Source organism: Falco rusticolus, chromosome 13 (assembly GCF_015220075.1).
Source record: "Falco rusticolus isolate bFalRus1 chromosome 13, bFalRus1.pri, whole genome shotgun sequence".
Taxonomy (NCBI): Eukaryota; Metazoa; Chordata; class Aves; order Falconiformes; family Falconidae; genus Falco; species Falco rusticolus.
In genome coordinates, this window is record NC_051199.1 from 4,547,536 (window position 1) to 4,569,107 (window position 21,572).

Sequence of the window (21,572 nt, forward strand, 5' to 3'; positions counted from 1 at the left end):
AAGGCTCCTTTCAAGGCTTTAACTTTTTTCTGAGTTTACAGGTTGAATAGTTTCACTGGTCTCAAGGTATAGAGACTACTCGCATACAAAAACCTCGAAGTCCTTTATTAATGTTTTCAGGATGTATGTGGTACATATAATTAACATTATACCAGCTACAGGAAGTCCTCTGTTGCAAGAGGTACTTCAGAACAAGTATCCCAGAGCACCAACACAGACACACACACACGGACGCTACAAAATCACTTTGAAATCACTCCCTCCCCCCCCCTTTTTTTTTTCCTCCTTTTTTTTCCTTTTTTTTTTTTTTTTTTTTTCCTTTTTTTTTCTTTTGGAACTTGACAGCTAGGACTTCTGAACCATGGGAGATTCTGAATGTGGCGGCAGATCTCCTAGTGCAGTGGCACTGGTTTAAGAAGGCTACTTCAGACACTGGAAGGTCAGAAGAACAAGAACTGACTGGGGTAACAGAGTGATGCAATTTTCAATGCTTTGCGGCACGGCTGCTGTCTGGGTTGATACCTGTATGTCAGCCTCCTGGTGTCCCCTGCAGAATCTCCTGTGTTACAGGTGTATACACACCTTGTGTACATTTACCCCTCTGCTGTAGAACAGGGGAGCACTGTCCACCACACGTCGCATTACTAGTTCCAGTTAGTAGGCACTGACACATCAGGAGGGTTAAACAAATGGGACTGGAAAGACTTTAAAAAGGGATGAGCCTGAGAGAAATCTTTGTTCATTATGACAGATCAGTGACAATCCCTTCAGGTCACCAGGCTTCACATGTCCATCTGTTGCCATCTGTTCCCTAAACTCATCCTTTTTTATTCAGATGCTCTGCTTAAAAATAAACCCAAACTACAAAAAGGTTCAACTCCATTCTGTACACGTTCTCCATTTCCAGAGTCATTTTCCTGGCTTTAGACCTTCTCCTTCCGCTTTAATTTGGACACTTTCTTGACAGTTCCGTTCTTGTTTAGAAGCTTCAAAACACGATCCTTATGATCCAGGACCTTTAGCATGGAGTCTCGAGCTTCATTGATTTGATCCATCACCAGTTTACACCTCTGCATATTCCCCTGAAATGAAACACAGCTGTCATTAACAGCGGATAGCCCAGTCTAAGCAATCACTGCACCTTTTCCTAACACTGCCTGTACCCGCTGACACCGGAAACATGGTAAGTGTACCTATGTGATTTCTTTTTTCATAAGCCAGCGTTAGCTCTTACTAACCACAGCGGGGTATTTTGTAACAAAGGGTAAAGCAGTTCTGCTGGGTCAGGAAGCCACAGGAGCCTACCTGTATCAGTTCATTGATTCGATGCAAGTCGTCGTCGGTCGCCGCCTTTTTCTTCGGAATGAGTCCCTCCTGCAGGGCAGTCAGCCTCTCGTACACGTCATGCTCCAGGTTTGTCTAAAAGACATCAGCACTTCATGAGAAGGTTCACCACGAGGCCCGAAAACATTCGCCCACATTAAGAAAGCTACACAGAGAAGATGACAATCCATTCCTCTCTCAGCTGCTCATGTTAGTAATTCAGAAGATGGAGCCTCTGATGTAGTGTGGCACTATCAATCTTACTAACATCCTGTTCACAGTATCGCTCCACTTCTGAACAAACATGGACCCTAACCAGAACTGTTTCCCCTATTTCTCACAATACTATTCCAGGAATGCAGAGGTTTTGGGGAGTTTGGTGCTAGAATGCAGAGCACCTACCTCACCCCCAACCTGAAACAGAAGCATCCAGGAATGTGGATCAGTGCTGCCTCCTCAGATCAGCCGCACCATCCCAAACAGACGCTTCTTCAGACCTGTGCATCAGCAGGAGGGAGTTGCCAATTTTGATCATCTGTACAAAATACATCAGCTCTTATGTCTGGATCAAAATCAACACTAAGTTTCCAAGCCACTTACGCCACATTCCTGAGAAAGGGGAAAGCACGTCCCACTCCCTTTGGGCACTACACACCAGCTCCTTTACGGTATTCCCAATGGCCATGTCCTGAGCTTGTGAAAACATCCTCCTGTCTTACGCAACTCCGTGTTCCCCCGTGCCATAGGGAGCTGCCAAGCCCATTCACCTACCAGCTGTAGTAGCTGTGCTGCGCAGAGATGGACCTTCCACCCTTGTGCACGACAGGACACACCCTTCTGATTGGCAATCTCTTGTAGCATAGCCTTCTTCTCTTCTGTCACCGCAAACATAAGGACATGTTATTTAAATTTCAGGAGTTTCCCAGACCTCTCTTCTCAAACAAAACCATGAACCCAAATCCTGCTCTCCATACATCCTAATAAATGAGTATGACCAACGTTTTGATTCAGACAGGAAAACAGCTACCCATCTGCCATATATCTGACCGCTGCTTTCGCTTATTAACAGGTATTTCCAGAAAAATTGTATTATATCCCATTTTCTCCCCATTTAAAGAATGTAGTGCTCAGTGCCTCAAAAAGAGGTCCATCCTTTACCACTGAAATACGTATCTACTCCCTCCTCGATATATTTACATAGTTGTAAAAATCCAATCTGCTTACAGATTCTGAAGATACTAGCTAACAGGCCTAAAAACTAGTATCTGATCTCTATTTTCCACCTATTAGGAAAAAAAAAATATCTTTAAAAGTCCATTTGTTAGTTGACAAGACTAGTTACACTAAATCCAGAATGTTTTTTAACCTGGCAAGTTTCTTAGGGAGTAAGAAAATTTGAAGAGTAAACTGCAGTACATATCACTGTAGCATGTCATTTCTTTAAAGATTACTTTTAGTAAGTTTCTATCGCTGTACATAAGTAGCTTTCTCAATAACCATTTGACTTTTTCTTTTACAAAATTACAGCTAATTGTACGTAGTGTTCTTCCCTTCTTTCCTCCATCTTGAGAGTGAAAGAGATTTAGGCAACATCTAGCTAATGAAACTCATTAGCTCACTTGATCAACCCTTGTTTTCCAAATGGCAATTAAAACCTTTTTGTGGGATTGCTTATCAACAGCAGCTAGCTAAGAATGCTCCTAAAGCACCCTGAGAAGGTGCGCTGAAGCGGCTCATCCCAGAGGAATGGGACTGTCAAAGTACAAGCAACGACAAGCAACAGACTGACCTTTTACCCGGACATCGCTGTATCTCTGGAAGTGGTGGTAAGCAGCTTTCCAAGGATTGCGATAATGACGGAGCAACGTGATCGGCGGCCTTGGACGCACAGGGACGTATCTTACACCTTCCTCATCTAGAAAAGGATCCAGGGAGAACTGTGTTGTTATTGTTAAGTAGGTGAAAGTTGATCAGCGTGACACAGTAACTCCCGCAGTAAGCACCACCCCACACAAAACTATGCTCTACGTGTTGAGAAAGGTCGTTTTCCCTTAACATCACTATGCAGAAAGTGCGGGGGAACAGACGGTTGGATTCTCTCTTATTTACATTTAGGAAGTGGGAGAATGACAGAGCACCTTCTCTGAGAAACAGACACTTGACTTGGGAAAACAAAGACATCAGAAATGACATTACCTATGTACTCCTTTGGAGGAGACTTCCGCTTCTCTGCCTTCACCAGCAAACTTTTGGCAGTGGATTTCTCATCATCAGTGCTGTTGGTTTCCATCATGTCCCCTTCCTCTGTGGAGATGACATGCTGCTGCTTACGGGGTTTCTTCCTCGGGGAGGCACCAGGTGGCAAATCACTTGGAGGCATTGAAAGGTTGTTGGCCAGCAACGCCAGAGATGGAGACACAGTACTTGTAGTCAGAGGAGGGACTGCTGAGGGGAAGGAAAGAGGACAAGAACCCAAACCATCAGCAGCGTAAATGCAACACACTTAACACTGTTTGAACACTACCTCCAACAGTAGCTCCTGTTCAAGCGCCTTGTGAGGAGCATGAAGTATATGAGCACTTCAGCTCCATATGCATAGAAGGCCAGACATTAAGCCAGCAGCAATCGCTAGGAAAAGCCTATATGCTAAGATCTTTAGTGTAAGAATGAGAGCAGAGACAACTGTCCCTCAGTTCCTTCATATTTAAACCTTGTATTAGTTTAATGCTACAAAAAGGAATCCATGCTAATGTGTCTTGCGTTACTGCAAAAAAGGTATCTTTGTACGTAATCCAGCGTGGATCACAGTCAACAGCAAGCAAGTTCCTTTCCCCTACTAATAAAAGCAGAGTTGTATGCAAGCAAACTGAGCCTGCAGTGCTCTCCTCGCAAGGGTCTGCCTGTACCACCAAGTCAAGAGCATCGCACCAGTAAGTTACTGCAGCACTGAACATGCCTCTGACGCTGGGCAGCAGAGCAGCGGCTGGCTTGAGGGAATACCCCTTGACACTTGGAAGGATAAGCTCAATCAGCTGTGACTAAGGCTACAGCAAAAAATTTCTGGGATGGGATTACCTGACAATTTGGCATACCCACAATTGCCAGTAAGCGACAAAAGAACCCTGAAGAGCTTAATGCTATCTGCTGTGCGCCAGAGACACCTGCAGCAAGCAGCTTCTTCCCTCACAGGACAACATACAACTTGAAGGAGAGTGGTGAAACCAACAACTAAAACAGAACTCTGACACTCAGGCATGTGGGATGCATTTGTGTCATTTTGCCACAGTACAGAGTGCCTGACCCAAGATCCATAAGGATCTGAACTTTACTGATCGTGCCATATGATAGCAACTATGGCCAAGCTGGATAAGGAAGGCAATATAACTAATATTTTAAGAAGTCCTAGAGAAAAATACCAGTGAATCACAGGAGTACCCTATGAAATCCTACCCTGGTCACTAATTCTTCACATACAAGACAGGCCCTTGGACCTGAACAGTAGGATCTGCAAGGAAACAGAAGTTAACTGAACTGATCCATAATACACCGGTACTGCTGCTGTGTGCGAGTGTTTTAAACATCGAATTTGCACCGACTCTTTGGAGTTGGATCATTTGAACATGAACGAAGCAGTCACAGTGATTTCATGGGAGATTAGGGAGAGGACAGAGAAAAAACTTTAAGTGACAGGGGATGAGGGAACCTTTTAACTGGTGTTTGGTGCTACCACGGAAGAGATGTGATTTCATCTTCAGGACGGCTGTGTTGAAACGCTCTTAATTCCTCCACTGTCTCAACAACAAAAGTAGCAACCTGATGATTAACCACCACCTACCAGACACCGGTCGCATGATGTCCATAGGCTCCACCTCCTCTTTGATTTTTATCTCCGGTACGGCAGGACCCAGCACTGCTGACAGCGCACCACTCATGGTTGATGGAGGAGCAGGTGCTGCCACAATTGTGGTAGAAGTTGGTGGAGCGGCTGGGACAGCTCCTGGAATGGTGGACAGTGCTGCTGCAGGCTGCGATGTGGGACTGGCTGCTGCGATTATTGTTGGAATGGCAGAGGGGGGCTGCTGCGAGGTAGGGGGGACAGCAATGGTGGGCTGCTCCCCACCTTGGTTAGACACTGCCTCCATAGACACAGGGACTGGAGTGGCCATGGACACATGAATTTCAGGTTTTGGCTTGGCACTGTAATGTTAAAAAAACCAAAACAAAACAAAGGAAAAAAACCAAGCTGAAGTCAACTGCATCTCAGTCATGGCGACCTAGATCAAAGTGAAAGGGCCAAGCTGCACTCAGACTATCCAGTTCTTCCTGCACCCGCAACTAACCCTTGGCTCATTCATGTGTTTAACAGAGACGGTGTCACCTCAGTTACATTTCCTCCTCTGCTCTCCTTCTAATCCTCTGTATTTATTATGGATGATATTCTGTTCCACTCACTGTAACAATCAATCTCATGACTAATTCCAGGTAACTTTGAAATACTTGTAAAAGTATCAAGGCAGCTGCACAATGCAGACAAGAGGAACTTTCACACAAAGTTGTACTGCTCCCCACCCTCTGTTTGCAAGAGGCTCCCACTGTGGCTAATTGTTATAAAACAGTAAATTGTAAAGCCACTGATCTCAAATGAAGCAGGGCAGAAGCTCCATTTACCTTTCTTCAGCACTAACTTCCAAGTACTACAGAAAAAAGTTAAGGCTTCTCTTTTACAACAGCAGCGGGTTCTTTGTTTGTTTATATGGAAGCTCATAGCCACAGCTTTTAAAAGGCTACTGCCTCAGCTTTGCAACAGCAGAACAAGTCAAGTCTGTTCCAAGTCATCACACTGACAGATTCCAAATAGATAAAATTTTCCCAAAAGAAAGGAAACTGCTTCAGTAGCGAAAGAACGCAAATCAAACAAATATAATGGAACTATTACTATGCAGTTTGTTGTTTCCTAAAGTCTTACCCAGCAGGCCTTGGTGATCCAGATGTGCTTCGCATAGTACTCTCGACACGCGTGCTAGCTACTTCAGGTGGCTGGGGTGGAATTAAGCTTTTCCGGACTGCCAGCCTGCAAGAGACACACAGATCTAAGATCCCCACCACCGAGAGCAAAGGAATCGACCCTCTCTTGCCCAAACCAGGACATGAGTTACAGCTCTGTCTTTCGCATAACTTGACTTGCTACAGAAAGAGTCTCATTTTACTTTTCAAATCAGATGTTAAGTTTTATTGTCTTCAAAGATAAAAAGATTAGTTGCTCCAGCGAGTCTCGCCACCATTTAGGGCAGCTCCAAGAACGCCAGCTTTACTTTCACCCTGCCAGTCGGAGCATCTCTCTGGGCCTCCAGGGGGTGAAGGGAGCACTGCCCACGCCACTGCCCCCCGCTGCTATCTCAAGACCGAGCAAATCATCTGGAACTTAACAATGCTCAGACAGGCACCTGCCTTGTTTAGTGGGAGGAGACTGTGTCCAGGCCTGACTCCAAGACCTCAAGGCCTGAACGTGGATGTCAGGCAGCACAGGGCTTAACACAGAAAAGCATTTTAGAGACTCCTGAGACTCCTGTGGGGCCGGGAGTCAAACCGTTGTCCAAAATAATCAGTGTCTCAAATGGAAACACTCTTTAGTGATCTACCTCTGCTGCTTTAATTTGTTTCAGTTCTACAGCCTGCAGCTTCTCTGCCTTAAAAATGGTTTCCACCCAAATAAAAAAAACACGCAATTTTAGTCTCATAGAACACAATTTGCAAATGTTTTCAGTCCTTAGTGGGGAGGACATGCATTATTAATTCTAAAACTGCCTATTTATTCATGCATTTAAAATCAGACAGACAATATAAAATATTTTAAGAGTTTAAGTTACTCCCTCCCTTTTTCCTAATCAAGTTTCACAGCAGGGTACTAATCCTATCCTTTCTACTCATCCACATATTCTTCCAAGAAAAGCACTGAAGACAAAGCACACCATTCTAATTTTAGTAGATCATGAACTCTTTGTTTTTATTACACTAAGCAAGAAAGCCTCAAATCCACTTTCCCTCCAAAGGTCACTTTCAACAGCTAAGAGACAAACCATTGTTATTTTATTACTGACAGTAAAAGAGAGCTATATCCTACCCTGGGGGAGGAAAAGGGTGTTTCACAGATCAGCGGGTTACTCACAACTACTGCTGACTGAATAATCTGCTAGTATCTCCACTGAAATGACTCTGTTTAGCCAGGCTAGATTGCACAGACGCGTCATTCACATGTCACCTTCAATTCTACTCACCCATCTGTGGTTGGTTTCTTCCGGAGGATGCTGGGGCGCGGGGAAGAGCCCTGGGCTGGTGCACTGGCACTGGCACTCTGGCTATGGGTTTGCACAACTGTAGTTGCTGCAGAAGCTGTGTTGAATGTGTTGCTAATAGGATTGGCTACAATGGTGGCTCCATCTGCCAAGACTACTGCTGGGAAGGATGGACATTGACACAGCAGACAAGAAGAACAGACACAGAGAGGAAAAAGCAGCAGTTACTTAAGGAAATCTGGTGACAAAGCAGGTGTCTGCCAGTGCACGCTGTCCGCGCTCCCCTGACTCCCTCAATCTTTAACCGCAGCACCTTCAGGCTATTTTGTAAGCAATACCTTTGCTACAAGCAATCTGATCACTGAACCTTCTGCAGGGAAGATGGAAACCACCTCCTGCCTAACAACTGCTGCTAGGTAAATAATCTTTTCCAGAAGAAATAGAAAACACAGAAATTGCTAGTCACCAACAACTGCGTCAACAGAGTAACACACCTGGTACAGTCTATGTGGCAATACATGCCACTTGTAAGTAAGCACCATCGGCTGTGTTTACACTGTGACCTCCTGCCAAAGCCTGTTTGGCCAACCAACTGATGCAGAGTGTTTAGACGGTCAGGAATTCACCACGCAATACGTCTGCCAGCTTTGCAACAGCACATTCTCTTGGTTGCTGTATCCCATTTCTTCAGTAAGCTGCTGGGGTTTCATCAGACCCATTTTTAATGAAAGATGGTTTCTGTCGCAGTCCAAGGTCAGGTTACCGACTGCTGAAGGTACCTGGCCGTATGTTAAGTGCTACTGTGATCTAACGCATAGCAGAATAGTTTGGAGAACATCATTTATTTGTAAATGACTTTTCCCACAAGACTCTCCTCGTGGGTAGAGAACTGTTTAAGCTCAGGCACTATCAGTCTTTTCCGCGGAAGCAACCCATTCAAGGCCACCCACGCACTCCACCCACCATGCTTCAAAAAATGAATCAAGATGTACGAAAAAAAAAAAAATTGCTGGGAGAACATGCGTGTGAGTGTATTCAGTGCCCTTGCTGGGCCACACAGACTGCCAAGATGACTGTGAGCCACAGCAAACACAGAACAGGCCGGCTCCATGGGAGCGCAGGCCGGTGGCTGTGCCCAGGGATGGTGGCTGTGCCCGCTGCTCTTACCTGAGGTCTTGGCATCAGCTTGTGGCTGCTGAGCACTGATTGGTGCCGGCTGCAGTCCCTGCGTGCCGATTGGTGCAGCGGGGTGCAGTCCTTGCGTCCCAATTGGTGCTGGCTGGATGCCCTGGGCGCTGATTGGTGCTGGCTGGATGCCCTGGGCGCTGATTGGTGCTGGCTGGATGCCCTGGATGTGGCGGGCGTGAGAGGCATCGACAGTCATCAGCTGCATGGGGTTGAGGTGGACGGTGGAGGCCACGCCGACACCGGTCTGAGCCGTGATGGCCGAGGTGGGCGCCTGGGCTGACACTGGGAGCAGCAACACAAGCACCGCGTCACAGCGGCCCTGCGCGCTGCTCGGCACCCACACCACACTCACACACGCACTTCCAAACACTGTTCTGCTTTGGAAAATTAATTGGCCAGCCTGCTTGTTGCAGTAGTACAGTTTGAGAGGGGAGAGGCCAGAGTGTCCGCCAGAAGAATTAAGCATTACTATTTATTTCCATTCTATTCCAAAATGCAACAAGAGAGAAAAGATCAAGTTTAACTCTAGACTCACATTACATTTCTGTACCCAGGCTCCAGTCTTAGAAAGCCATGCGCTATTTTTGCTCGCTTATTTTACAATACTTCTAAGTACCAACACTCAGCTTTTTCTCTGCTTAAAACCAAAAAAATTAAAAAATCAGAAGCCTAAGCCATTCCTTTTCAAAAGACAGTCTCTCCACAGAACTTATTGCTACACCAGTTAAAAAACTCCTCACCTTTGCCTGTACAAAAGCAAGCAGAGAAAGCTGAGACTCAGGTGTAATACCTTACAACAGGGCTTACTTCCTTATCCCCTTTCCCCAGACACATATTAAAAAAAGTTTTCCTCAGTGCAAGTGCACAAACTGTTCTGAAATCGAGTACAATCTTATCTGGTTCAGAACAGGGCTTAAAATTATAGGCTGGATCCCATAGCTCAAACGAACATGAAATATTTTTGTGGCAGAACAATGTTGCCAACAAAGCACCTCTTTTAAGCAGTTCAATTCGTTTATTTGAATTTACAGCTCTAAGCAACTACGATTCCACCTTTACAGACCCATTTCTCCCAGGCAGCCCTTCACAACACTGTGAGACTACCTGCAGTTCCCAGCTCTCCAGATTTCCAGTCTTTACAGGACAGTACCACAATTTCTGCAGCCATGCACAGAATGCAAGGACAAACTTGCCAACAATGGACTTGCCTGCTAACAATGGAGAGCCCTCTCATCACAGAACAAGCTGTTTTTGTCAATGTCACAGGATTTCGATCAAGTTCTTGTGCTGACACGACACTCTAAAAACCGCCGTCAAAAAACTGAAATTCAGCACCAGGTCTCTGAAAATGGCTTCTGTACAAAGCACGGCACATTAATTCCCTTAGTGGAACACCTTATGCGAAACATTCTTGTTGCATAACTTTCTATTCAACAAAATCCTTTTGGGATACTATATAAAACACAACCAGCATCTGGAAAGCCAAAGACAACATACTTCCTGAAAATTCTGCGTTAATGCTCCTTATCTCAGTGATCTTTCAGAAGTCTCCTCTGCACTTTTACCTAAGCCCTCACCTGGCTGTGCTCAGCACAGGTGCATGTCCCTCCTCATACCCTGAATCCTCTGCTTTGAGTTGTCACCAGTTACTGCCACAAATAGTACCTTCACAGTACTACTGCTTCATGTCACTTTGACAAGCAAAATGCCTCTCTCAATGAGCTCCTGCTTAAGAACCTACATCTGCTTTTTTAAAAATTAGCCTATTGGGGTGATGGTAGCCTAACGCTGCCGCGACTGGAACTCCTGACAGTCTGCAGCCATGTTCTGTCAGGGGCTCTGTCACCGTGCCCCAAGCACAGCTGCCAACACCAAACACCACCACTCACCTGCACATTCTCCTTAAAAACCTTCAGCCAAAGTACAGGAAGGTACAGAAGCAGCTCACCCATCCCTTTTGCAAGTCATTTAATCATCCTGAAGCACACCTCAAATCCTGACACGAGGTATAGCCAAGACTTGCAAATTTTCACTGGAATTTCAATGACAGAAAGAGCAGGCCCCAGTAACTCATCCACTGAGTATACTTTCCTATTCAGCAAACGGGCTTTGCTGCCTCCAAGTTCTTCCCAATTCCCCCTATACCGCCGTAGGGTAAGATGCTGCCAGCACATTTCCATGAAAATCCAAATCAGGCGTATTTCTACAGTTTGGATTGTGGGAATTACCACATAGAGAACAGTCCTAAACCACTCTGTAAGGTACAAGCGCTCCAAATTTTGTCACAGAATGACCTAAGTTAGGGTTGACTATGTGGGTTCAACATTACACATTATTTTTTTGACTGTCTGCAAATTACTGCAACAGGTCAAACATTAAATGCTCCATTCTTTTAATGGAATACTAATGCAAAAGTGTGCAACAGAGCTTATTTTTTCTGGGTTTGATTCTCGTTTCTCTCTCAAACTGTACCCTCATGTGGAAAGAGACTAAAAGGGCCTTGTCGGAGCGCCAGGGAATGAAGAACAAACCAAACCAGCTCTGTGATGGGAGGAGGTGAACTGTTTTGATTTGTATAATCCACAACTTTTACTTACAGAGATAAACGCCCTTGGATATCAAATATGAAACAACTCCTGCGAAAACTGTTATCAGCTGTATTTAGCAGACAGGCCTCTGAGCAGTTCAACACCCCTTCCCCACAAGCTTTCCACTCAGCCAACAAATCATCAAAGACTCTTTGTAACAAATTGTCAGAATCAAGCAGAAAAGCCTCTTAGCTTCTCCCATCACTGAAGCTCGTACATGAACTAACAACTGAACAACGCCAGCTTGGTCTTACCTGGATACTGGCGAATGGTGGACACCGAGCTGGTGATGGGGGTGTAGGTGTGCGCAGTCAGAGGGTAGGCAGAGGGTGGGTATGTCGGTAAGAAATACTGGAACTGGACAGGCACCGACTGCCTACAGGCATCAAAAAGAGCAAGTGTTACACACACAATTTCAACAGTTTGTCTTCAGCCCCTGCCTGTGGGCCACTCCCTGAGTTTTGTAATCTCATCTGTCATAAGCTATCAAGTATCTCAACCATCATGATTAATTCAAAACTAGCAAATCCCCCCGTCTGTTTTTAAAATACAGTATTTCCAGCACATCAGAACCTAGAAAAGCAGCACGATAGTCAAAAACCACTCACACACACTCTCAGTCACAAAGCTCTTATCTCCCCACCTGTTGTCATTTCTGGTTTCCATTGCTACTGGGTTTGGAGATGCCCGGTGACTAGAGAGGGGTATGAGGTTACTCCTCTCTGCTGTGTAATCAGACTGGATCCGGGGAGAAGTATGTGTGATTTGTTGAGGAACCACTTTAGCTGCATAAAGACAAACACGTAATCAATTGAGTCAAAGGAAGAATGTAAGAAAGGTAAACACTGCAAAGGCAAGATCAATTCTCCTGGCAAAATCCCCCAACCCAAAAAACCCCACCCCACCCCCAGAAGGTTTCCTAACCACACAGATAACAGGTTTCCTCAATAAGCAGAAAGAATGTGGGAAACTAAGCATTTTTCATCAATTTGTACCAGAAGAAATGGATATTATAAGTGCATATACAAATTACATTTGCTAACAGAGTCATTTACTTGAGTGCTCAAATGAAGTTAAATTTTTTTGGTGCATTTTTTAGGACCAGCCCAATCCTTTCTGCTGTCAAGAACTTATTTATCCAAGTTTTCAAAGCAGAACTTGACAGAGATCAAGGGAAATGAGATTGAGGCAGACAAGTACACACAGAAAACACCTACAAAAGCTTTACAGGAAACACTGAAAAACTTCACGCTTTGGAAATTTTACGGTAGGGAAAGATATAACAAGAATTCAAAAAAAGAACAAGAAGGAGGTCAGCAGAAAAACACAGAAGAACAGAAGGAAACATGCAGTTCTGTAGGAAACATGTCAGGCAGATTCCACACCCAGGCAAATAAAGCTCCCACCCTTTAGACCTTAGTGTTTTACCTCCAGATGAACACACTAATCAAACTCGACTAGACTACACCTAACGCCTCAAGAAGCACAGGATGGAACTTACAAAATCAATTACAAAACCCATATTCTACCACCAAGTAGTTACAACTTCTTGTATATGCAATGCAGGTTCTGAAAAGCCAAAAGGGCCCAAGTATGTCTAAAAATTCAACTGGATAAGTTAATGAGTCATTTCATTACCTCCTCCTCCTAGAACATCCATTTCTTCCTAGTATTAAAAAAAGTTATGCCACAGCAGACCTGTTAGTTTCTCTTGGCTTGAATTGCTTTTCTTCCCCTCCTTAATTTGCTAATACGCACAAACACTGCCAGCATAAACAGAAAAACTGAAGCACCATTTACACACTCTAAAACTGAAATCACTCACCAACTGGGATGTTTGAGGTCGTGACAGCTGTAGCATGCGAAGAATGGGAGGGCATTGTCATGGTGACAATGGTGCTTGTAGGCGCTTGGGTGTGAGACACAGAACCTAAAGGAGAAAAATAAACAACCATACAAGATCTTTCTATGGAGCCCTATCACACCAGTGTATCTGTACCCAAATAAAGAGGGCAAAAACCCCAACCCACAACTTCCCTGAACAACCCATTAATTCCCCTCCTGAAGTCTGCTCATGCAGTTCCAAATGCAGTCTTCACCAGAAATAAAAACTCCCTCAGAAGTTCATCTTCAGGCTCCATCTTCAAGGAGGAAACCAACAAAAAGCAACAACAAAACCCACACCCCACAACTCTCCCACAATAGCATTATGAATACTCACCCGCTGTGGTTGCTGAAGCAATGGTATTCGTTGCCAAAATAGGTGCCACTGTTGCTGCTGCCACTGGAGTACCAGTACTGAAAATAGTTTTCTATGAAAAGAAAAGAAAACCTTTGAGTTACAAGACTAGTACATTTAAGTTATATACTTAGTATGGAATCACGTTGCATTCACTGTAAAGAACGTGACCTTCTAACCTAACACTTTTCCCGTGTTTAAACTTAGCCCTCAAGATACAAACAAAAAAGACGTCTACAAGCAGCAAGAGATTTTTTTCCTTCTTGCAGTTTACCTGAGCCATGGTGTGGAGCTGTGGCTTCTGCGTTCCTATAGCTGGGTGAGACGGTAGCGTAATCCGAGTAGCTGTATCCCTGGGCTGCGCGGGCCGCTGAATACTGATAGCTGCAGACGGCGGGTGCTGCTGGATAGACAGTGTGGGTCGACTGGAAAGAAAGAAATACAATCATAAAGACAACCACATAGATACTAAATATGAAAGATCAAAACACAAGGACGCACATCAGGCCTTGGTGTCCTCCACTGCGCAAGCAGTGCTGCTATCAAGTACATGGTAAAAGCAGCACAAGTAGTCCAAACTACACTGTTCTGTCCCCATCTGCCCTGCATACCCACCTAAGAGGGCAGACTTATCAGTAACTCCCACCATTTCATAGAAGAGATATTCTGTCAGGGATGCTTTGTCAACATTCAGGTGCAATTTTTCATTATGTCTTCATAACAAAAAGCGAGGCCAAATTAGCCACAAGTTCCTGCCACAGAAACTCTTGCTTCCCAGGAAGCGGGACTTCAAAACTGATTGATTAAGGTCTTTTCTTCTCAGAACTCAGAACAACAGTTCATGTTTATAGTAATTTTTCTTCACAGAACTGAAAGCATTTGCGCTGTGCTAGCATCACTATTTTTGTATTGTACCATCCCGCATCTAGAGGATTATCAGCTCGGGATGGTGAACGTGTATGTTTCCCCTTCCTGCAGCCTCGGTAAAGTCAGAGCACCGTAGGTTTGAACGCGCCCTTACCTGAGCGTTGACTCTGTAGCATGCGCTGCCGTTGTAGTTATAACAGGGGACTGAGCCCTCGTGGCTGAGACAGTTGCCACCACAGCAGGAGGAATAGTGCTTGAAGTTGTTACAGGAGGACGAGACTATTAAAACAAGACAGACAGACAGACACAATCAGAAAAGAAATTCCACTATTTAGAAAATAACTAAGAATTACTTGGTTAAAACTGTTTTTTCTGTATCTTATCCCCAAGTTTTGGCATTCTAAGACATTTCCAGTCTTTCTGAATTGATCTGAGAGCTCCTAAGCCAATCTGTCCTGGTTCTCAAAGTATGCACATCATAGGAATCAGTAATCAGCAAAGTTAACAAGACTGGATCCCATGAAGGTCTTCAGGAAATAAAACACAAAGGTCAGCTCCCTTCAGAATAAAAAGAAACCCTAACCCAAGTATATACAGGAAGTCAAAAAGGATTACATCGGGATACTAACTGAAAGCACAAAGTAAATATGTTTAACCCTTTATCCTAATACTGGACACCAGTACTACTGGAGGCAGATGATAGCTACAATCTTCCCCTCCTATGTGTACATAAGCTGAGAAATACAGAAGCATATTAAAATGAGGTATTTTAAAAATTCTGTGTCAATACATATATTTAAGAATACATCAACATGAGCATTATTGCACCAGACTTTTCAGACTTTAAAACTTGAGTTTACCTTCCCAGTTTCTAAGCACTTTGGAGACAGTTAAAACCCCAATTTTTGGCACAAAGAAAAATACACCATTTAAAAATTACAAAGGAAATCTAGAAACTGGTAGCCAAGAAACAGAACCGGAAGAGAGCTGATAGTAGCCTCAGCCCAGCAAATAATGCAATTACAGGTTATGTATTACAATTAAGTGCCAGGAGAAACTTGGAGCTGGTGGCCGGCGTTTGGCTGAGCTGCCTGGGTGCTACCTGCCTGGATCGGCTGGTGAATGATGTGCTGAACCGCTGGCTGAGCTGTAGCTGCATTTGGCAGCTGTGAAGCTGGTCTCAGGACTGTAGTTACTTTAGAACTGGACATCACCGCAGCAGCTGCTGCACCTGGGAAACAAAGCAAGCATGTTAAAATACCACGCACCCCAACGGCTCCATATGACCACAGAGACAGACTCTGACACCAGCTGCTACGCATTGCGGTTTTACTGTACTTCACAGGTATGTCAGTTCAGGTGACATTGGTTTAAAAGTAAGGCTTACAACAAATATACATAAGGTCCACAAAAATATGTGGGGAAGAGTCAGTATTATTTTATTTGAGTTGGCTTTATTGATACTTTTTACTCCCCTATAGCAACCTTGTATTGCAAATCCAATCTTTTACAAGCTGTGGAAGCCAGCAGAAGTAATTCAGTTCGATTACTGGGCTCCTGTGTCAACAAGACCTGACACCAACAATCTCACTGCATCTGATGAAGTTCAGAAGAGAAATAGGCATGCAATAGGAGACCCAAAACATAAAAAAACCCCACAACTTTTGACCCTGCAATTTGATTAATTTGCATAATGTTTGCTGTCTCCTGATCATAAGAGATTACTGCAGAAGGCAAATAGCCTTGAAATCATTTGATTAACTAGACTGCACAGCTTCTGTAGATGCCCCTAACTGAAATTACTACCTCAAAAATTAATATTCAAGCTGAGAGAAAAGGAGCAGGAAGAAAAAAAGAAGAAAAAAATGCACTAAGTGACAATAGAAAGTTTGTGGCAGCTGTCGCACAAGAAGCCAGTCAAGTACACTACATTTTACTTCAGCTGCAAATAAAGGTGCACAGTCCTTCCAACTACTCTCATAAAAGAGGATCAGGTCTTTGCTTATGTCAATTTGTTTTTCTTGACTTGACCAAATAACATCAAATATGAAAGGAAATACAAATATAAATGATACTTTGAATTTATTTCAGTTTGAAGTTGAACTAGAAACCTAACCCATAACGCATAAGTCAGAAATTACACAGACCATACTGAGCACAGGGCTGCTTTTAAGGGGCGGATCTCGTCTTTTGCAAGTCATAGCAACCAAAATCCTGGGAGACAAGACCCTGTAGCTATCCCCAGCATTCAGCTCAAGAGTAAATACAGATGCACACAATGTGGTACGTTAGCACGCACAAAAACGCACGAGTGAGCCTGCGACAGGTGGGTACAAGAATAGGCCTCACAGCTGCTCAGGTGCCACTGCCACAGGTGAGCGATACTTGCTACCAAGAACACGTGGGACGTTTTGTAGGACAAGTCAGTCTACACCAGTGTATGCTTTTTCTTGAAAGTGTTCACCAATTTAATGGCGCAGAACTAGAATAACAGGCGTTCTGGTATCTGCCAGCATTTCAAACACTGTCACATAGTCCTGCCCTAAATGGATGAAGGCAACATAATTCTTAGAAAGCTAGCAGCTTTAACAGCTGAAGTATTAGCCATGTCAGCCGCGAGGAGAACTTTAGAGGCGAGGGCTGGATGCACTCCCCTGAGAGGCTGTGAACAAAGGTCAGGGATCACACAGCTCGATCTTTACCTCGGGGTAGGTGAGAAGCTCCAATGTGTAGTGGAGGCCCAGGAGCACTACTTCTGATGATAGACATCTGCACGTTGGTAGCCATGATATGATGCAAGTTACTAGGATGCCCCTGCAGAATTAAAGAAATTACAAACCCCAAAATAAATTATGAACTGTGCAGATGAGACTCAATGGCCACACGATTACTGTATCTCAGCCCCAAAGACAGGAAAGAGATTTTTACAAAAATACTTGGTGTACAAAGGTTGGATGCATTACAAGTTGAATGCATAAAGAGGCAGGTGTTTCTACAGGATAAAGTTACAGAGCCTGCTGACACTGTGGAAGGAAGGTGTAAACATTTATCCATTTCATTGATAAATTTTTTCTGGTTGGTACATGGGTGATGGCCAGCCAGCAGTCAGCCACATGCCAGCCAGAGAGATGGCCCTTCTGCCATTAGTGACATTTAAGGCACAGATTCATACCACCTCTCCAGTAAAGTTGAGAGAATGGTGGGAACCTGGCAAATGCTGTAACAGACTAAATCTATTCTAATTCTGGCCTTCTCCAGAATATTAATAAAAGTACAAGTTCACTGAAACTGCTGCATGCATTTAGCCAGCCTAATTCAAATCCACCTAAAGGCACTTTACATCTGAACCCTGAGACTTCAGAGATTTACTGATGAGTGTTCAGGCAAACTGGTTTCAAATCACATGGACTGGCTCTGCAGTCAAAATTAGAAGGGGGAAAAAAAAAAAAAGTATTTCTAAAGCATTATCTACACACACCCCCCCTCAATTTTTGTCACTAGGGTTTTAATAAGAATACACTGCAAAACCATGAGCTGTTCACCAGTCTCTTCTAATCTGCTCCCAGGAGAGCTAAAGAACACTGCAGCGATGAAGCCCAGCAGTTTGTCTACACTAGCAACTCTCCCAAGTGATTCTGAAACAGCAGGAGCTTTTAAGGAAAGACTCGGCTGCACAGCAGCTTTTGGATGCAGCTCTGCTGTCACAGCCTCACTGTGCTACGTCAGTTGGGCAATTACAACAAATCAGCAGCTTTCTAAAGAGCTAGTGATAACAGACCGAGGGTTAATGTTGCAGGCAGAACTGATCCAACAACCAGTAGCCACCGAAGGAGGAAGCCTGCTCTCTCTGTTTTCCTGCTGCAAAAGCCGACCTCAGTTGTACCAGTATTAGTACTGATCTGACCATGTAGTGAGCTGGAAGAGAAAAAAGCCAGAAACCAAAAACCAGACCTGTTGCCCACTGATTGTTGCCACAGGAATTGTTGGAGCCTGCGGTATGTTGCTCTCCATAGTCACAGTGACCTGCCCAGGAACCTTTGTGGGAGCTGAGAGAGTAGAGGGTGGAGCAGGAGCAATGGGCCGGCTGGGCATGGTGGGCTTCAAGGGAGGCTACAAGAAATACAAAGACAAAAATGTTGGCAATTCCAAATGACAGCGCAGTGGTGAAGCAGAAACCATTTTTTGGGGGTCAAAGCCTGGACAGAAAGTCAGCTTTGTGCAAGGGTAGCTATGGCTAAGTATTTGGAAAGGAAGGATATTGGTCATTTAGAGCTTTTCCATCTTCATTAGGCACAAAGAAAGGCATCTTTTGTACTGGAAATAAGCAACTTTTAACATACAGCATGAATCACAAGTGGAATCTGTTAAGGGTATGGTATTCCCCTACAGACACCAGGCATTAACAGTTAATTTGGTATTCTCATCCACTCCTGCAGAGAAAAGGGAAGATTTCAGAACCTGACTGAAATCATTCTTCTCTTCAGAGACTGACAAAACATTCTCCTCAAAAATAATGCTATGACGCTATGAGATCCTTAGCCTATCATATAGGACAGATAAACCCATGAGGCAGTGTACACTCTGCAGAAGCACGCAAGGAAAGCCAAAGAACCAAATGCAGGGAAGCTTTCAGTGTAATTCATTTTTGCTTGACCCTCTAACCCTTCACATGAACTGTATTTTTTCCCCCACGAATCGCGAACCTCCTCATTACCTTCATAAGTCCATCCGAAAAGGAAAGTGGCACAGCTGGAGTCAAATGTGCTGGTGGTGCTGTCACTGTCACCGGGGCACCAGACTGGACAGGGTGGTGCTGCGTCAACATCTGAACCTGTGGATATGGCCGAACCACCACTGGTTCTTGCTTTTCTTCTCGAGGTTGTATAGAGCTGCCAGAGCCAATGTGTTCTCTAGGAGCAACCTCTGAGTCGCGACTTGATTCATCACTCACTAGCAGAAAAAAGAAAAAGGGAACTCTGAGAAAAAAGGTAAAATAGGTTAACAAGTTCGCATTGGTCCCCCACCAGGTCAGAGATGGGATGCCAGGAACAGCCTAAATAAAAGAAATTCACCCTTACAATTATACATTTTTTGAAGATGAAAACCCCGGGAACTCTGGCACTGCTTCTGTCAGTTCCCCTCAGAACTGATGGGCCCCGTAACACTGGGAATCTCTCACGAGCCCACCTAAACATGTCCTCCAGACAAAGTCTGACTAATTTTTCTTCCCACTGGAAAATATGTAATTACCTAAGAAGCCACCATAAAGTCCCACATCAAACAGGTGGCATTAAAAAGTCTTTGTTTAATATGTCACGTAGGTGAAAAATCGAGCTGAAGACCAAGCACAAACCCTCCCACGAGCAGACCCGCTGCCCCAGCCGGCTGGAAACCCGGAGCCCTGGCAGGGCCGGCAGCCACCGCGATGGGGACCCCCGCCCCGCTCCCAGCCCCCCGCCGCCCCGGCCCCCCCGCCGGTGGAAGCGCGCAGGAGCGGGGCGGAGGAGCAGCGACCGCGTACAGCTGGAAGGGGCCGAGGGGCCGCTCTGCTCTGACGCCGCGTTCGGGAGGCGGCAGCGATGCCGATGTCACCTCGTTCTCCCCGTCTGCGCCCGGGCAGCCCCCGGACCGGCTGCCGCGCCCTCTCCCCGCCCGGATCGCGGGAGCCGCGGGGGCCCCGCAGGGCCCGGAGCCCGCTTACCTGTGGCGGCGGGGGCGATGAGCCCGGCGGAGCCGCTGGTGGGGATGGGCGGCGGCGCTGGTCCCAGGCCGGCGGGCGGCGCGCCCGAGCGGGGGAACTGCTGCGAGCTCATCTCCGCCTGCGGGCACCGTCGACCGTTACGTTGCGTTGCGTCACGGCGCGTCACGCCCCCCGCCCCCGCCCCTCGCCTCCTCCTCACGGCAGGAGGCGACGCCCCCGGCAGGCCCCACCACCCGCTCCCGTCCCGCTCATTGGCCGCGGCGCTAGCGGCACCGCCAGCCCTGCGCCAATGCGGCGCGCGCCCGCCACACCGGCCAATCCGACACCGGCCCCCACGGCCAATGAGGAACGGCCGTGATAATGACCTCACAAATCCGCGAGCCAATGGCGGGAAGGACGGCGCTGGCCAATGAGGGCCGGCCGTGCCGCCCGGGCCCGCCCCGCCCTGCCGTGCCGCCGTGAGGGGCTGCAGGGCCCGGATGTTCCCGGCAGCGCGGCGGCGCGCACGGCCGCCCCTGCCCGCACCCAGCGCCGCCCGCAGCGCCCACCCTGGTCCCAGCCGCCCAGCCCTGCCTGTCCCTGGCCCTTCGCGCCCTGCTCCTGCCACCGCGCAGGGCCCCACCCCGCCCCTCTCGTCTCCGCCGCCACCGCCTCAGTCGCTCGCCCCGCTCCACAGTACCGCCGCCGGCCGCGGGCTCCGCACTCCCGCCCTCCCCTCGCTGCTGCTGCCGCCGCCGCCGCCCGAAGCAGCGGCAGCAGCGGCAGCGGCCACCGCCCCCCCACCTGCAACCCTTCTCTGGAGCCGGGGAGAGGCGGTGCCGGGCGCGCCCTCCGCGGCGTTACCTGTGCCCGGGGCGTCCCGCGGCAGCCGTCGCTGAGCCGCCACCGCCGGGAACCGAGCTCTGCTTCCGCCGCCGCAGCTGCCCGCGGCGGATTGGCCCCTGCCGGCCCCGCCCACCCCGGCGCCTCCGCCCTATTGGCTGTGGCAGCGTTCCTCGCGGGGCGTGCTGGGAGATGGAGTCCCTGCGCGCGCCCCGGCAGGCAGAAAGCTCGCGAGACGCGCGCGGGGCGGAGCCCCCCGCCTGGCCGCACTATTGGCCGCCGGCCGCTGCCGTTGCCTGGGTAACGCTCTGTGGGGCGGGGCCAACTGGCGGCCACTGAGCGCGCACATCCCCCCCACCCCCTCGGGGCCACGCTCCCGCCGCCGAGCCCCGGCCTGTCAAGCCGCCCCGCGAAGTCGGGAAGGGATTCGGCGAACGGCCGGCTGCTTCCGGGCTGCCTCGGGCGGGCCCTGCGGGAGGCGCAGCCGCGCTGCTGCGTTCAGGGGAGGGAGCTGTGCCAGCCAACGGGCCGCATCAACAAGCGCCCGACCC

The 21,572-nt window shown here is 47.0% G+C and overlaps 1 protein-coding gene across 4 annotated transcripts; it reads right to left on the bottom strand.

Annotated features, from left to right (window-relative positions):
- Nucleotides 1-84: 84 nt before the first annotated feature.
- SAP130 (Sin3A associated protein 130) lies at nt 85-21,127 on the bottom strand. Of its 4 annotated transcripts, none has more exons than XM_037406391.1 (21): nt 21,043-21,127; nt 20,200-20,317; nt 19,213-19,448; nt 18,450-18,608; nt 17,201-17,312; nt 15,605-15,729; nt 14,653-14,777; nt 13,906-14,056; nt 13,614-13,704; nt 13,218-13,322; nt 12,036-12,177; nt 11,647-11,768; nt 8,784-9,086; nt 7,599-7,773; nt 6,290-6,394; nt 5,159-5,520; nt 3,520-3,768; nt 3,113-3,238; nt 2,095-2,198; nt 1,306-1,419; nt 85-1,082 (listed from the first exon to the last, which is right to left on the bottom strand). In XM_037406391.1, exons 2-21 carry the CDS (start codon nt 20,309-20,311, stop codon nt 924-926), a joined length of 3,177 nt encoding a protein of 1,058 aa, XP_037262288.1. In that variant the 5' UTR covers nt 20,312-20,317; nt 21,043-21,127; the 3' UTR covers nt 85-923. The 4 variants fall into 4 exon arrangements, with proteins under 4 accessions (XP_037262288.1, XP_037262289.1, XP_037262287.1 ...); XM_037406392.1 differs by having other exon boundaries at nt 3,520-3,765; nt 7,599-7,776; XM_037406390.1 differs by having other exon boundaries at nt 7,599-7,776.
- Between the last annotated feature and the right edge of the window lie 445 nt (nt 21,128-21,572).

Excerpts from the sequence above, each read along its gene's own strand:
- SAP130 (XM_037406390.1), bottom strand. The coding sequence starts at position 20,311 with ATGAGCTCGCAGCAGTTCCCCCGCTCGGGCGCGCCGCCCGCCGGCCTG. Across the intron at positions 14,057-14,652 it reads GCTACAGAGTCAACGCTCAG|TCGACCCACACTGTCTATCC; the intron begins GTAAGGGCGCGT and ends CTTTCTTTCCAG. Across the intron at positions 9,087-11,646 it reads CACCATTCGCCAGTATCCAG|TGTCAGCCCAGGCGCCCACC; the intron begins GTAAGACCAAGC and ends TGCTGCTCCCAG.